At 37.3% G+C, this 18,230-nt stretch overlaps 3 protein-coding genes across 3 annotated transcripts in view; 2 read left to right on the top strand and 1 right to left on the bottom strand.

The window, feature by feature from the left end:
* Positions 1-2,111, bottom strand: part of scn8aa (sodium channel, voltage gated, type VIII, alpha subunit a) — a 96,061-nt gene extending 93,950 nt beyond the window's left edge. The window contains exon 1 of the mRNA XM_056449523.1: positions 2,003-2,111. The gene's annotated coding sequence lies outside the window, so the exon portion shown is untranslated. The remainder of the gene's footprint in view (positions 1-2,002) is intronic.
* Positions 2,112-2,684: 573 nt separating this feature from the next.
* Positions 2,685-7,494, top strand: LOC130217497 (acrosin). Its single transcript, XM_056449608.1, has 5 exons — positions 2,685-2,748; positions 3,031-3,214; positions 4,236-4,507; positions 7,010-7,152; positions 7,243-7,494. Exons 1-5 carry the CDS (start codon positions 2,685-2,687, stop codon positions 7,492-7,494), a joined length of 915 nt encoding a protein of 304 aa, XP_056305583.1.
* Positions 7,495-11,606: 4,112 nt separating this feature from the next.
* LOC130217606 (chymotrypsin-like elastase family member 1) lies at positions 11,607-16,689 on the top strand. Its single transcript, XM_056449747.1, has 5 exons — positions 11,607-11,782; positions 11,882-12,095; positions 13,716-13,969; positions 14,046-14,185; positions 16,125-16,689. Exons 1-5 carry the CDS (start codon positions 11,683-11,685, stop codon positions 16,296-16,298), a joined length of 882 nt encoding a protein of 293 aa, XP_056305722.1. The 5' UTR covers positions 11,607-11,682; the 3' UTR covers positions 16,299-16,689.
* Positions 16,690-18,230: the final 1,541 nt, after the last annotated feature.

The raw sequence follows: 18,230 nt of genomic DNA, 5'->3' as shown, positions 1-18,230 counted from the left end.
CTATGAGCAAAGGCTAACTTCACTAACAGGAGCTGTCCAATCAGGACCACCATGTGAAAAGAGCATTACAAGGGCTTTTGTGATGACAGACATGACCTGAATGATTACGTTTTAACATTAATTTAAATGATATACATTTCTGCACATTTTAACTCACATTTTGAGTTGTCTAAGCACCACACATTTACGTACAATGCTAACTGGTAAATGTTTTGCTAGCTCCCATCATCTATAGCATCAGGAACAAATGCAATTACAATTATAGCATTTTGTTCTGTATATTATGTAAATATGCTTTGCAACATCATCAGAAAATTGTGTTATTTGATAAAAACATATATCCTACTTGTTTGAATAGAAGTAATTTGTGTTTCATAACAGATCATGTTTAAGAATAACCAAGCCTGTATTATCTTTGACATTTTACATTACATTCAAATTGAAACAGTAATGATACTAAACAGCTCTTTATAGGTAACCTAACACACACATGTATGTATGTATGTATGTATGTATGTATGTATGTATGTATGTATGTATATATATATATATATATATATATATATATATATATATATATATATATATATATATATATATATATATATATATATGCATTATGCACTGCAAATGCATTAATTCAGTTCAAATATATATCTTATTATATATAAGTGCAATCTTCCAAAAGCAAAAAGCGTAAGGATTAATGTTGTTTCTGAGGGGGTTATAAAAGGGTGTGAGGGAATCCGTATCAAATGAATGAGGTGGGCCGAAACATCTCGAAATAACTGAGGGAAACTATATGGAGCTGGGCTGCACAGAAACACACGACAGCCGTATAAAATGTCAGACGGATTATAGTACAGCTCATTAACAGAAGACAGGACAAGGGTTTGTTCAAGAAGCATTGTGAATATAATTATATATTCGTTTTCATTCATGTGTTTAAAGCTTTTATGCGGCTACATAAAAACGACACAAACACAATTGCTGTCAATAAATGATGTACAGCTGGACATCAACGCATAACATCCATTCCTTCAATCAAACATCTCGTATCATGAACATCAAATTTCATCGTTATGTGACTGAATGCGCAGTGCTCCTACCTTGATTTCATCAATGTTCTGTCACGAAATCCATAGCTTAGCAGTACAAAGATTTCCCGAACAACATATTAGCGTTTTCCAAAACGTTGTCACATATTCTTTGGGCTCATAAAGCTCATTTGGCTGAAAACTTACGTTTCTAAACAGCCAGACGACTTCGGAGATGCGGGCCGAAGCCACGGAGGAAAAACGGAAAATACTGCAGTGCTTTTTTTCGCTCTCTCCCGTCGTATTTACCCTTTTATATGCTCACCGCGAACATCTTTCCAGTCACACAGCCTCATTTGACAGAAAATGTCTATCGTCTATTCGACAACAGCTAGATATCTCGACGACGTTGTGCAAGGTTTCTGCTCGCGAGGAACATAAACAAGAAAATGTAGCACACCACACCCGTGCAACCTGCGTCCACCCTACAATCAATAAGCAGCCGAGCGTGTATTGCCATTTGAACGTCTTAATTACAATGGATCAGTTAAAACCTGTCCACATGTGCATTTTTTCCCATTTGCTCGGCTTGACAATTGATAAACACTGACATGAAGACCTTTATTCAGGGTGCAAAGCTACAGGCTATACGGATCACGTCATATCATGCAAAATACAAATAACAGCACATATTGCATTGCAAGAATGTGTCTATATCGTATCATGTTATTTGAAAGGGGGGTATAAGAAGACCCAATCACAATTGGGTTTATTTTAACTAACGAGCACTGATAAAGCGTCATTACAGTTTTAATGGGATAAAAACCACTGTGCATATGGATATGATCGTGTAGCAGTAAACCCCCCTCAGCGTGCAGCATCCCTGCGACATTCATTGACAGTGCAATGACTTCCATCGCACATATAAACGCATCGCCAGTGCGTTATTTAAACATAATACTTACTATGATTGCGTTAGCGGGTATCCAAAAAATCCTCACTGGACTGCAGATGTCGAATAAATTCGGAAGAAATTGCGGATGTCGCCATATTGTTGCTGCTACCTTCCTTCAGTGTGCACCGTTACCCTGCATAATTGATGACTCCCAGCAAAATGTAAGGGAGTGTCGGCCAATAGGTAGCACCGGTTCCACAATAAAAGGCGTTAATTTCAGTTGCGTTAGGATCACGGTTAGACCGCTGGTGCGAATATGAGGTGTTGGGAAAATGAGGAATGACGGATTTGATCATATGCAAAGCCTGTCTGAAGGAGCAAAAACACAGACCTTGATTAAAAATATTAATAAACGTTACAATATTTATACCCTGATTTATTAAATGTGTGATAAACACCTTAGTGGATAAAAATAATAATTGTAATTGTTTGTATTTTATTATGATTATTATTAATGTCGTTTACATTAGCCTAAAAACTTATTTGATATTAAGTTCATTTTTAAAAGTATAATGTAATTTGCATTACCTAAAATGTGTTGATTTGCATGTTATCTGTTGTCCGGGTTTTTCAAAACATTACAGTTTGAAGTACATTACGTCACTTGAATAGCTAATTAATGTCCGTTGAATCAAATGAGTCGTTTCTGTCTGCTTTTATTTTGCTGTTTTTGCGTTGCTTTCTCGTTTAAAATGTTTAAAAGAAGCCTAAAATTCGTCTTAATTATAATTTGTCTGTTACCCTTTGGGATTGCAGGTATTTTTCTTTTAAAATTATCAAGAATTTGATCAACATTCTCTAATTTCTCCACCTTGGAGCATGAATTTTATTCATAGAGGGTCCAATTGTTAAGCAAACTCCATTTTGTTTTGTTTTTTATTTAATCTGAGAAACTACTTCAGAGTCAAACATTTTCCATCAACATATTTCTGCTGCATTAAACAGCTTGATATTATTTACAGATGACTATTATTAGTGGCTATGTAACAAAAAATATTATAAGAGAATTGATTATATATAATGTTCTTGTTTGTTAAGGTTGTGGACAGCGAACTTTGGTGACCCCGCCAAAACAGTCCCGAATTTCAGGGGGCCATTCTGCATTAGAGGGTGCTTGGCCTTGGCAGGTGAGCATACAGCAGATGTTCTGGCATATTTGTGGTGGGTCCATCATCAGCCACCGGTGGGTAATCACTGCATCTCACTGCTTCAAGAAAAACAGGTGAGCACTTTGTGTCTCTCGTCCTTCATAACATGCAGCATACAGTAGGTGAGCAGCTATCTACTGGGATTTTCAAGCACAGCTATCTCTAGGGTTTACAGAGAATGGTATGAAAAAGAGAAAATATTCAGTGAGCGGCAGTTCTGTGGACGAAAATGCCTTGTTGATGCCAGAGGTTAGAGGAGAATGGCCAGACTGGTTCAAGCTAATAGAAAGGCAACAATAATTCAAATAACTACTCGTTACAATCGAGGTATTCAGATGAGCATCTCTGAACAGCAGAAGACTAAACCGGCTGCCATTTCTGTCAGCTAAGAACATTAAACTGAGGCTACAATTCTCACAGGCTCACCAAAATTGAACAAAAGAAGATAGAAAAAACGTTGCCTGGTCTGATGATTCTCCATTTCTGCTGCCACATTCAGATGGTAGGGTCAGAATTTGGCATCAACAACATGAAATCATGGATCCATCCAGCTTATCAATGGTTCAGGCTGCTGGTGGTGTAATGGTGTGGGGGATATTTTGTTGGCACACTTTGAGCCCATTAGTACCAACTGAGCATTGTGTCAATGTCACAGCCTACCTGAGTATTGTTGCTGATAATATTCCATAAATACTATTGATGTTAATGGTTACTGGTTTCCAACATTTTTCAAAATATATTCTTTTGTGTTATACAAAAGAAAGAAAATCAAACACATTTGTGACAAGTGAAAGATGAGTAAATAACCACAGAAAGTTTAGTTTAGGGTTCAATCTCTTTCATGTTAAATGTTGTTTGCTGAAGCTGTGAATTGAAGCTGAAGGTGATACACTTTATCCAAGCATGGAAACTAATAAACTAATATATAAATATGAACTAATGTAATTGCAGTAGTGGTTCAGTTATTTCAATAGCCTTGGATGCCTACTATGGCGAATGGCGAAACAATAATAGCAACTCTGTGCTAGTCAAAGTAATATTTTATTGTTGATGCATTTCAATGTTTCATTTTGATTATCTTTTATTTTTTAATAGAAACAACAATAAACTTCTAGTAGTGGCTGGAGTGAATTCTCGATTCAAGCCAGGAAAAGGAGTCCAGTATCGCACTGTCCAGAAAGTCATCCTGCATGAGAAGTACAACCAATCCGAATATGACAACGATGTGGCACTGTTGTATCTGCACCACCCTTTCTATTTCACAAATTATGTGCAGCCGGTGTGCATACTGGAAAATCAAATGGACGAGAAACAACTCAACTTTGGTTTATGTTACATCACTGGATGGGGCAGTTCAGTGTTGGAAGGTTAGTGTTTAAATATACCAAAGTGCAAATCTCTGTTTTAAAGGCGCAATTCACCCAAAATTAAGAACTTATTGTTAATTTGCTTGCCCCTGGGTTACTCCAGATGCAGGTTATGCTTTGAGTAGATCACTTAAGAAGATTTTTGGCAGAAACTAGAACTAGAAACTAATCCTGGATCCTGCAAGCTCTATTAACTCTTACTTGTGCAATCTCAATCGGGAACATTAATTTTTCACAGAGGGCAGCACGGTGGCGCAGTGGGTAGCGATCTCGCCTCACAGCAAGAAGTTTTGCATGTCCAAAGACATGCACTATAGGTCAATTGGGTAAGCTAAATTGTCCGTAGTGTATGTGTGTGAATAAGAGTGTATTGGTGTTTCCCAGTGATGGGTTGCACCTGGAAGGGCATCCGCTGCATAAAACATATGCTGGATAAGTTGGCAGTACATTCGGCTGTGGCGACCCCAGATTATTAGAGGGACTAAGCTGAAAAGAAAATGAATGAATGAATTTTTCACAGATGCACAGTGTTTGATAAATGGCATTATGCATCATTAGACTTTTGCTACAGAATGTTGTAAATGTGCAGTACCATTTTCCAAGGGGTAATGATGTCAAACTATCCGTAAACATCACCTTTATTTTTGTCTAAATGAAGCACTCAGCATTGTTGCATTCACACATCAAATTAATTTTTAGAGAACCTGATCTTTACTTAATGTCATAATGATTTCTGGCATAAAAGAAAAGTTAACATTTTGACCCATTCAATGTGTTTTTAGCAACACTAATTAATTTACCTGTGGTAATTAATTCTAGTTTTGTCACCAGTTATAATCATGCAATTATTCATGTATTACTGTATATCAGGGGTCACCAATCTCGCTCCAACTTGCCCCAACACACCTGCCTGGGTGTTTCAAGTATACCTAGTAAGACGTTGATTAGCTTGTTCAAGTGTGTTTGATTAGGGTTGGAGGTAAAATCTGCAGGACACCAGCCCTTCAGGAACAAGTTTGGTGACCCCTGCTGTATATTAAAAAAACAATCATACCACAGTTGATTAGCTTGTTATTCGCCATTGCAAATTAAAACTTAATAAGTTTAAATATGACTATATAGTGTATAGTTCACTCAGTCAGTCAATATAAGTGTCCCACATTATCATTATCTGTCAGACCAAAGGAGGTTCCTTTTGAGTCATTTATTTGGCTTGCCATTAATGACTAACCTGCCTTTGGGTTATGCAAAGTTTTTAAATTTTATATATATATATATACACATAGGCCAGACGGCAAATTTGGCCAGGATGCTAGGGTTAAACCCTTACACTTTTTCGAAGGACATCCTCGGATTTTTAACGACCAAGGAGAGTGAGGACCTCGGTTTAACGTCTCATCCCAATAACAATGCTCACTGAGCAGTATAGAGTCCCCATCAATATACTAGGGCGTTAGGACCCACACAGACCACAGGTTGAGCCCCCTGCTGGCCTCACTAACACCACTTCTGACAGCAACCTAGTTTTCCTAAATGGTCTCCCATCTAGGTACTGACTGGGCGCATCCCTACTTAGCTTCGGTGGGCGACCATGTGAGATTTGCAGAGAGCTAGCTGCATACCATGTTAGCTTAACAAAGGACTTCAGTCACATGATCTTGAATGAGGTCCTTCATTTAATTACATTTTCTGTGTAATAACTAATTTAAAATGAGCATATATTTAAGATTTTTTTTTCAGTTTAGCTGGAATAAAATCAGTTTTTCATTCATTCATTCATTTTCTTTTTAGCTTAGTCCCTTTATTAATCTGGGAATGAACCGCAAACTTACCCAGCATATGTTTTATGCAGCAGATGCCCTTCCAGCTGCAACACATCACTGGGACACACTCATACACACTTATTTCACACACACATACACTACGGACAATTTAGCTTACCCAATTCACCAATAGCACATGTCTTTGGACTTGTGGGGGAAACCGGAGCACCCGGAGGAAACCCACGCCAACACTGGGAGAACATTCAAACACCTCACAGAAATGCCAACTGACCAAGCCGAGGCTGGAACCAGCAATCTTTTTGCTGTGGGGTGATCATGCTACCCACTGAGCCACCGTGACGCCCATCAGTTTTTCCTTTTTTTTAAAAATATTTTTTAAGGTCAATATTATCAGCAGTCTTATGAATTGTTTTTGATTTGCTACAAAACAGACCACGTTTGTCTAATGAACTAATTAACCTAGTTTGCCTAGATGCACTTACAGTTAAACACTAGCATGTCGCAAAATAACTAGTAAAATATTATGTACTGTCATCTTGGTAACAACAAAATAAATGAGTTATTAGAAATTATTTGTTAAAACTATTACGGTTAAAATGAGTCTTTGTTATACATCACTTGGGAAATATTTGAATATTACATTAATATTTTACATTAACATTGTATTATTATTTTTGATCAGAAAGATGGATTTAGACTGCTATTGTTTGTTTTTTAGGAAAGTTATACAACACTCTTCAGGAAGCTGAAGTAGAGCTCATTGACACTCGTATCTGCAACCAGAGAAGGTGGCATAATGGCCATGTTAATGACAACATGATCTGTGCGGGATTTGAAACAGGGGGAGTCGACACCTGTCAGGTAATGTTGTCTCATTATATCACATCGCAGAGTAACTGCTTAGTGATAGACAGCGATTAACGACATCTCTTGAAATAATCTTCCATCCAGGGTGACAGCGGAGGCCCTCTGCAGTGTTACAGCCAAGACAAGGAAAGATTTTACCTTTTTGGTGTGACAAGTCATGGAGATGGTTGTGCTTTGCCAAAGAAACCTGGCATATATGCTCGTGCTAGTCAGTACACAGACTGGCTGAGAAAAGCTCAGGCAATATCTATATCTGCTGCTCCAGTCACAGATCTGCCAGTTTTTATTTTAATCTCAGCCCTGTTTTTCTCTGCATGGATGGGGCTGTCAATGTGAGACGTGCCATCAGAAGATGCTGCTTTAGCGGTCCTTTCAATAAAGCATCTCTTAAATGATGGCTTGGCTTTATTTAATTGTTGGATTAATAATATCTGAAACAGTGGGCCATGTGAAGTGAATATTGCATTTTATTGCCTGTTGCCAAATTATAATTGCAATTAATTTTGAAATGACATTTACATTTATTCATTTAGCAGATACTTTTATCCAATGTGAGTTACAAGTGAGGATAAAAGAAGCACTTCAAACCAATAGAAAGTAGCAGTATATAAATGCTATGACTAGTCTAGGTTACTTAGGCTGCGTACGAAATCGCAAACTTCCAAACTATATAGTACGCTAAAAAGAGTATGCATGCTGAGTAGTGTAGTATATCCGAGTTCGTAGAATACGAAAAACAGTATGCAAGAAGTACCTGGATAACCTACTACTTCCAGCAAGATTCTGAAGTACGCATCCGATGGACGCTATGCTATCCCATGATGCCACGTGAGAAAATTCATGAATAGGAGTGAATCAACGCAACTGACGCGGGTAGGTCATGTGATGATGACAAAATGGCGGATGTAGTATGTTCGAGTTTAATTCATACTACTGACATTCATACTGTATAGAACATACTTTTCTAACGGTCGAGTAGTACATTTAAATTCAAATGCAGCACCTACTGTGCCGTTCACACTACATGACTTGATTTGGTGTCTTTTAATCACTGTGTTGTTCACACTACGTAAATGGTCGACAAGAGGTGCGTCACACACTACATGATTTGACAACAACTCGTTCCTAAAAGCTCAGTCAAGCTACCAAACCATAGCCAATGAATTATTAAGGGGGAGGAACCGGCAGAAAAAGCTCAACACTATTGGCTGCTTGTGTTCTGATGACATCACTGACAGCGTTTCAAACTTGCGACTACGCATGACGTTACGGACGACCTACTAACTGCGGTTTGTTCTAAGAACATGTGATGCAACTGAAGTGAGAACAAATTTACCTGCAGACACAAGACGTCAACATGATGTCATATTGATGTTGTACCCCAACGTCGTGGGGACACTAGATTTTGTTTGGAAATGAAAATCAGGTTGACGTCAGAACCCAACGTCAGGCTGACATCAATGCGCAACGTCTAATTAATCTAAATCAACCAAATATCAACATCTAATTATGTTACACCTTGACGTTGTGTGGACGTTACCACTGACATCTATCAGACATTGGATTTTGGTCACTTTCCAACATAAACTAAAATCAAACAAATATCAACGTAATTTGATGTCGTTATTGGACGTCAAAATAACGTTGTCCTTAGACGCTGGCTATTGAATTTTGGTCACCTGACATCACAACCTAAATCTAGCCTAATATTAACGTCTTATGATGTTGTGTGCCTGCTGGGTAGTTACAAACTAGCTAGTTACTAAGACTATAGTGTGAACTTTATGTCTCAGTATAAGAAAGAACTTACGATCAGCTGGTGCAACTCTACCCTGGACAGGATACAATTTTACCCCCAGTTGAGTAACATGTTCCGATAGGAAGGGTCTAATCTTCCAGATTTTATATAGAGCAAATCTGCACAATCAGGCAGTTGTAGCAATGTGCTCTGTAAATTTCAGCTGGTCATTAAGAATCACTCATAGGTTACTGATTGTCCAGGAAGGAGTTAGTGTTGAGGTGCCCAGCTGTATGGTGAAGTTGCTGTTATTCATTGGGCTGGCCAGGATTACCAGCCGTTCAGTTTTAAAGAGATTGAGTTGAAGGTGGTGGGCTTTCATCCAGCAGAAAATATCTATCAGACATGCTGATTTCTGGGCAACGATTGTCAGTTGGAATGGAAGGTAAAGTTGCATGTCATCAGCTTAGCATGTTTTTGAATGTGATGCCATGTAAATAGAGAAAAAAAGTGGTCCAAGAACAGAGCCTTAAGGCACCCCAGTGGCAAGATGATACAGTAATTCACCACTCCAAGAGAGCCTAAAAAACGTATCTGAGAGGTACGAGCTGAACCACTGGAGAGAGGTTCCTAAGATGTCCATTTTCTTGAGGGTAGCCAAGTAAATAAATCCATCAAGATGAGCACAGAGTATTTATGCAGACATACCAGTCTCAGAGCTTCCACAACTGAGGACTGGGCAGTCTCAGTTGAGTGCCCGCTTTTAAAACCAGACTGGTTAATGTCCAGAAAATTGTTCAGAGTGAGAAAGGCAGAAACTTGGTTGAAAACAACACATGTTAAAGTTTGTTTTTTAACAAATGGCAGGAAGGATATTGTTCTTTAACTGCCTACGAGAGCTGGGTTTGAGGTTGTTGTTTTTAAGCAACTGAGTTATTAGAAATTGCTTAAATGCGACAAGGACATGTATCTTAAAGTAAGGGGTAAAGGGATGTGTTAAAGAGGAATTTCAGACTTTCAGACTCAATTCTCAGACTAAAAATTCTGTCATCAATTACCATTTACTTGTTTTAAACCTTTATGGGTTTCTATTATCTCTTGAACAAAAATGAAGATATTTTGAAAAAAGCTAAAAACCAGCAACCGTTGACTTCCATAGTATTTGTTTTTCCCACTATTGAAATCAACGGTTACAGGTTTCCAACTTTTTCAAAATATCTTCTTTTGTGTTCAACAGAAAAAAGTCATAAAGGCTGGAAACGACTTGAGGGTGAGAAAATTTTAATTTGTGGGTGAACTATTCCTTTAATAATGTGAGTAAGTGCAGGTACAACTGATGGTAAAATAGCTTGAAGAAGATGAGACAGGATCGGTTCCAGCTGACAGGTATAGTAGTAGGATAAATGGATTGGACAAGCTTTGAAACTTCAGTCTCTAGGAGGGGAGAGAGAGATGCTAGCAATTGTGTGGTTGAAAATGATAACATTCATTCATTCATTTTCTTTTCGGTTTAGTCCCTTTATTAATCTAGGGTCGCCACAGCGGAATGAACCGCCAACTTATCCAGCATATGTTTTACATAGCGGATGCCCTTCCAGCCACAACCCATCACTGGGAAACCCATACACACTCATTCACACACATACATACACTATGGACAATTTAGCCTACCCAATTCACCTGTACCTCATGTCTTTGGTCTGTGGGGGAAACCGGAGCACCCGGAGAAAACCCATGCAAACACAGGGAGAACATGCTAACTCCACACAGAAACGCCAACTGACCCAGCTGAGGCTCGAACCAGCGACCTTCTTGCTGTGAGGCGACAGCACTACCTACTGCGCCACTCTGTTGCCCGAAAATGATAACATTTTAATATTAAAAATGTTAACATTTACTTTATTTGATTAAACATGATTTAAATGTTGCGTAATTGTGCCATGGAATGCATTGATCCAATATGTCTAAATTGTTCTATGATATCTAAACAGAAGATAATAGTTTATTAGTATATTATAATACTATAATATTAGTAATTATTACAACTTTAATAATCCCCCAGGGGCAATTAAATTAGGGCAGTACCATCATGAGGGGAGGGGAATCAACAACACAACTCCAGAAAATCACTGTAAGAGCAGTAACGTACAGCCACCCCTATATCGGTGTGTAATCATAAACCAATGCAAATCACAGAAAAAGCCGACCGTTTATCTTTTGAACTACATCTTACAGACCTTCAGATTAAAATAGACAAATGTTTAGTTACATTTTTAAAGGTTCTTTGTGTGTCTGAGAAGATGAAAAAAGTGGTGACATAAGCAGGTGACATACTGTGACTGTGACGGTTGGGGTAGACGTTAAACATTTAATTGATTGGGTAATTTAATAAATAACATAAATAATACTCCGTACAACTGCTGTTTTTGCATTACTGTGATGGTTGGGTTTAGGGTTGGGGTAGAGGTAGACGTTAAAAAATTACATGTATTGGTTAACTGAATAAATAACATAATACTCGGTACAACTACTGTTTTCACTGGGTTTATAGGGTTGGGATAGGTAGGGGTAGACGTTAATAAAATACAATTAATGTGAAATGTAATAAGTAATATAAATCATTTTCGTAAACTTCCGGCAACAACCATATATGATCTAGCAACAATCGTGACATACCTTTTTCAGCAGGCCAATGACTTACGCAATAGAATTCAAATATATTTGACCGTTATCCAACCGACAAAAATCTCTTGTCATGAACTAGGCTGCAAAGCGACATTTCCAAGATGCACCGTAGACTTAGAATTATCTTAATTCATGCTGCTGTGGTCGGCTTGATGTTGATTATTTTGGCTGCAAAAAATTACCCTGCCCCTCATGAAAAATGTAAGTTAAGTTTATCGTTATATTCGTAAAAAACAGCTCAGTAACTTAAGGCAATGTGCAAATGCTTACGTTACCTGTGTGTTTTTGCCGATCTCCTAGACAGGATTTGCGGCGACAGGCCTTTGAGGCCGGTCCGACATCGAAGTACTCGGATGATCGGCGGTGTGAACGTCGGTGTGGATGTTTGGCCGTGGCAGGTGTCCATCCTGTACCAGCCCAATTCATCTGTCCCGTTTCGTCAGATCTGTGGTGGAGCTATTGTTCATGAAAAATGGGTTATGACAGCAGCCGCATGTGCATTAGAAGATAAAGGGTAATATTATGTCCAAAATAATCATGGACCCTTACATTCTGTCACGTTAATCATTTACATACATTTAACTGTACTTTACTGTACAACAGTAAATGTGGTAAATACTATAAAAACAAATGTGAGTAATACCACTCATTACCACAAGAATATTACAGGAATAACACATCCTGTACAAAAATATGAGAATAGTACTGCACATTAATGTAAGAATATTAGAGGAATAGTAATTACTGTATATCAAAAGTGTGGTTAATACTATAAAAATACATGAGTGTAAGTAATGCCACTCATTACCACAAGAATATTACAGTAATGTACCACCATACAAAAAATATTTGGTAAATACTACAGAAATGTGAGACTAATACAACACATCAATGTAAAAATATTACATATTACCAGTGGTGGAAAGAGTACCAAAAAAAAATCATACTTCTGTAAAAGGACTATTACGTACCCAAAAATGTAGTGCAAGTAGTGTAACAGTATCTGTAAATAGCCCTTTCAAAAGTACTCAAGAGTAGTATTATGCTGTAAAAAGCAGATGCATTTACATGTATATTACATTGTGGATGTGTGTAAACGTAACATTCTGTTGTGCATTTAGTTATTGACCAGCAGGACACAATGTCATAAGAAGCTAATATTAGGTTAGATTTAGGTTGTGATGTCAGGTGACCAAAATTCAAGGTCTAGCCAGCGCCTATTTTGATGTCCAATAATGTCGTCAAATAATGTTGATGTTTGGTTAATTTTAGGTTGTGTTAAAGTGACCAAAATCCAATCGAGCCCACATCACTAAACCAGCATCATATTGACATCAAATAATGACATTTATTCGTAGTTTATTATTTTGGCAACCAAAATGCAACATCTGATAGACGTCATAGTGGTAACGCCCACACAACATCAAGCTGTAACATCATTAGACATTGATATTTGGTTGATTTTAGGTTGGAAGTTGGACACTGATTTTCAGCCTGACGTTGGGTTCCGACGTCACCCCGATTTTCATTTCCAAATTAAATGCAGCGTCCCCACGATGTTGGGGTACAACGTCAATCTGACGTCATGTTGACTCCATTTCGGTCATCATACAGTAAACATCTGTCTTCTTTTCATCATTAACATGCATCTAAACAGTCTCTGGATCAACGTGTGTAAAGATTTTGAACATCTACTTGGACACTTTTAATGCTTCCAAATAGTTTGCTGCAATTGTAAATCGCACATGTCTGGAGGTAGTCTTATGATGCAATTTACCTTCTATGTGCAATTTGATTGGACAGGAATCACAGGACTGAAGAAAAAATAAAGTAGTGACTGCAGGTTGAAGGAAAGTAGTGGAGTAAAAGTACCAATACTGCACTAAAAAAAGTACTCAAGGAAAAGTAAAAGTAGACATTTTTACAACTACTTAGTAAATTACAATTCCTGAGAAAATCTACTCAGTTACAGTAGTTTGAGTATTTGTAAATTGTCACTTTACACCACTGCTAATTACATATCGTACAACAAAAACTGTTTAATAGCGAAGTACTATCTCTGAACTTTATCGTATGAAACCCAGTAGAAGCGTTTCAACGTTACAACCTAAAATTGTTGCACTTTCTCCAACAGGAAGCTTTTGGTCCGAGCAGGCAGCAACAGCCTGGATGTTGATGATGCGTCCACACAGATCTCTGAAGTCTCTAGAAGTATTGTACACAGGAAATTTGGTCCTTACAGCATGCGCTACAATATTGCTCTTTTAGAAATGAAGACCCCTTTTGTGTTTGACAGTTATGTCTTACCCATCTGTGTGCCTAATGAAAGTATAGCTGAGTATAACTTTGAGTCCTGTTACATCACAGGATACAACGCTCAACCTGGTGGTGAGTTTCTTACTTTGGATTGTTTACTGCAAATGCTATCCTTCTCCTTTTTAATTTTTCATTTGACATTTTTCAGACGATGCTGGAATGCTGCAAGAGGCTAAAGTGTGGTTAATAACACGGTCACTGTGCAATAAGCCTATGTTTTGGAACTATACCGTGTCACCGGACTTTATTTGTGCTGGTGAATTCAATGGAGGTATCAATGGATGTGAGGTATGTTTTACCTGTTTTTAGTTCTTTAATTGTGTGAAAAAGAAGCGTTTAATTTAAGGAGAAAATAGTGTTGTCTGGTACAGATAAAGGCAAAATTATTAGCCCTCCTGTGAAATTGTCAATAATATTTGCAAAAGTAATGTTTGACAGAGCAAGGATATTTTTCAGAGTATTTCATATTTTATTTTTCTGCTAGAATAAAACATTAAATATAAAATAATAAATTAATATATTATAAAACATTAATCATAAAAAAATAGCTGAGGTCAATATTATGGGCTCTCTTAATTTGTTTTTTGACATAGTTGTCCAGTGACTTGCCTAATTAACCTAACTTGCCTAGTTAACATAATTAGACTAGCTTTTAAATTGAATACTAGTATCTTGCCTAAAATAAATAGTTAGATATAATGCACTGCCATCATGGTAAACACATATTAAATAATTACATATTAAATATACATATTAATATGTACAATATTACAAGTACATATTAAATAATTATTAAAACTGTTTATATGTGTTCAATATTTGGAAAAAGAACTTACACTCAACGGCCACTTTATTAGGTACACCTTACTAGTACTGGGTTGGCCCTCTTTTTGATTCAGAACTGCCTTAATCCTTTGTGGCATAGATTCAGCAAGATACTGGAAATATTCCTCAGAGATTTTAGTCCATATTGATAGATAGCATCACGCAGTTGCTGCAGATTTGTCGGCTTCTCATCCATGTGAATCTCCCGTTAAACTACACATCCCAAAGGTGCTCTATTGGATTGAGGTCTGTGACTGTGGAGGCCATTTGAGTACATTGGACTCATTGTCATGTTTAAGAAACTAGTCTGAGATGATTCACGCTTTATGACATGGCGTGTTATCCTGCCGGAAGTAGCCATCAGAAGATGGGTACACTGTGGTCATAAAGGGATGGACATGGTAAGCAACAATACTCAGGTAGGCTAACATGATGCTCAATTGATACTAATGGCCCAAAGTGTGCCAAGAAAATATCCTCCACACCATTACACCACCACCACCAGCCTGAACCAGCGATACAAGGCAGGATGGAGTCATGCTTTCATATTGTTGATGCTAAATTCTGACTCTACCATCCAAGCATTGCAGCAGAAATTGAGACTCATCAGACCAGGCAACGTTTTCCCAGTCTTCTATTGTCCAATTTTGGTGAGCCTGTGTGCATTGTAACCTCAGTCCTGTTCTTAGCTGACAGGAATGGCACCCGGTGTGGTCTTTTACTGCTGTAGCCCATCCGCCTCAAGGTTTGACGTGTTGTGCGTTTAGAGATGCTCTTATGCATACCTCAGTTGTAATGAGTGGTTATTTGAGTTACTCCCGTTGGAACCAGTCTGGCCATTCTCCTCTGACATCAACAAGGCATTTGCGCCCACAGATCTGCCGCTCACTGGATATTTTCTTTTTTCAGATCATTCTCTGTAAACCCTAGAGATGGTTGTGCGTGAAAATCCCAGTAGATCAGCCTTTTCTGAAATACTCAGTCCAGCCCGTCTGGCATCAACAACCATGCCACATTCATAGTCACTTAAATCACATTTCTTCCCCATTCTGATGCTCAGTTTGAATTGCAGCAGATCGTCTTGACCATGTCTACTACATGCCTAAATGCATTGAGTTGCTGCCATTTGATTGGCTGATTAGAAATTTGTGTTAACGAGCAGTTAGACAGGTGTACCTAATAAAGTGGTCGGTGCGTGTATGTTGAGAAACAATCTAACTATAACATTTTCCAAAATGTAATTATGGTTTCGATGTTTAAATTGACATGTAGCATGTGAAATGATGATTGACCTATATATTTTTTATTTAGACAACACAGTTTTAAATGTGGACTGATTTAAACTACTTATTACCGGAGCTTTCATGATATATTAAGCATGTGTTTATATTATAACATGCAGACAAATATTGGTGGACCGCTGAGCTGCTATATCAAAATTTTCCACTCCTACTTCCTGATTGGATTTCGAGTGAAGGCCACTTCCTGTGAACTACCGCACCAACCAAATATTTACATTAAAGTCCACACTTACTTTTTTTGGATTGAGAAAGAAATGAATGTCACCTTAATCTGAAATCAAGCTGGATTCATGCAGCCGTCAGAGGAAGCCGCTTTACAGTATGTTAATCTTACCTGTCTGGAGTGTCATACTTTGCCTATTAGTTCTTATATACTTACAAATGTGTTAATCCTATTGAAATTCATACACTATATACATGTTCTTATTGTACATTAACTTTGTTAATCTAATGGATATACAGTGTATAAAGCCTCGTGACATGCTTGTTTAGACCTATGAAATTCAGGATATTGTGACCACTGGTGGACAAAGCCGAATTTAGCTCGAGTTTATATGATGAATCCTGGTGTGCTGGAATGTTGTTGTTTTTTTTCCTTTTAAAGAGTCATTTTAAAAATGTTGACTCTGTTTAGTTTCTTTCTGGATTCAGTTTTTTTTTTTTTAAGATTTAACACAAATTTACAGCAAAATGTCATCTAAATAAATTAATAAAACTTTAAGAATTTAGTTATTCTATCAAATGTAAATCAAATGAAAAGCGCAGCATTTGTATTTTCTGTCAGTTTAGTTGCTCTAAAATTGAACTATCAATTAAATGCTCAATTATAATGTTAATAATAATAATAATAATAATATTACAGCTACATATACCAATAATAATAACAAATGTTAATATAACTACTACTTAAAGAACATTTTAGTATATGAAATTAATTTGTGTGATTTATTGGTTGAACCAAACTTTTTTTGGTAGGTTTTAGTTAAGACATTGGAATGATTGTTGTTGCATTTGTTTCTGTGATAACAATAAAATTAAATTGTTCTTCAATGTTATCAACATTAATTTGATCAGTCTTATACATTGAAATTTGTCAATCTCCCAGCTGTATTTACAATAAATAACATATAACCTAAGAGTTGGTTGATGTATGATTTTGTGGTTCAATATAAAGGAACTAGTTTGCCAGTTTTACATATAAATCAGGGGTGCCCAAACTCAGTCCTGGAAGGCAGATGTCCTGCAGAGTTTAGTTCCAACCCCAATTAGACACAGCTGAACCAGCTAATCAAGCTCTTTCTAGGTATAGACCTTTTTCTTAGAACGCATAATTACCCATTATGCCTTGCGTTTATGCGCAAGGAAAATGCTAAGAACTACCGGTTGGCAGCTGATGCGTATAAAGAGTCACAGCTTTGAAACTATAGTTTTAATCTGTTTTACTTGCTTTTTAATGTCTTAAAACTAATCCTGCTGTTTATCAGCGTCATCTCCTGGACTGATTAAAAAAAATGCAATCTAATGGAATGGAAAACAACTGCTGCAAGGTATTTTACCTCGTTGTCAGACTAAAGTCAACATTTTCTTTCATTTAAACATATAACCAACCCAAACAAGTGGAATTCACCCAAATGTTTGACATACGTAGCCTGTAACATACTGTCTCACCAACACATTGATTAAGTGGCACAAAGTTAAATAAAATGGCATTTTGAAATGACAGAAAAACACATTCTATGGTAAATACTACACAACACACAGACTAACTAAATGAAACATAACTGCTCCCGATTAGAATCAACATGCAAATCAGCCTTTTATTAGTAATTTTTGGAAATTGCATGGCTATACCTGCTAGTTTCATGCCAGTAATATGGTTCGCTCTTTAGAATACAGTAAGGTATTGTTTGTGTGTGTGTGTGTGTGCATTGAAGAGCCGCAGAGTACAGTATAACAGCTGACAAGTTAGGAATACTGATGCTGTATTTCAACATCTGACCTGACAGGAGACACTGAATTAGGAGAACGTTTTTCTCTCGCACTTGAATCGCCCTGACAGAAGCACTTTCAGAACTGCACTGACAGAACACACCTTTCTTTCAAAATTAAAGTTTTGCATCACAAAAACACTCTGTAAGAGTCTTGACACCCGGTTGAGACATGCTGCTCTGGCTGATGACAATTCTAAACGGAAGTTCTAAGCATCC

The sequence above is a fragment of the Danio aesculapii genome, chromosome 23 (assembly GCF_903798145.1).
Source record: "Danio aesculapii chromosome 23, fDanAes4.1, whole genome shotgun sequence".
NCBI lineage: Eukaryota > Metazoa > Chordata > Actinopteri > Cypriniformes > Danionidae > Danio > Danio aesculapii.
This window is presented reverse-complemented; position numbering and strand designations above follow the sequence as displayed.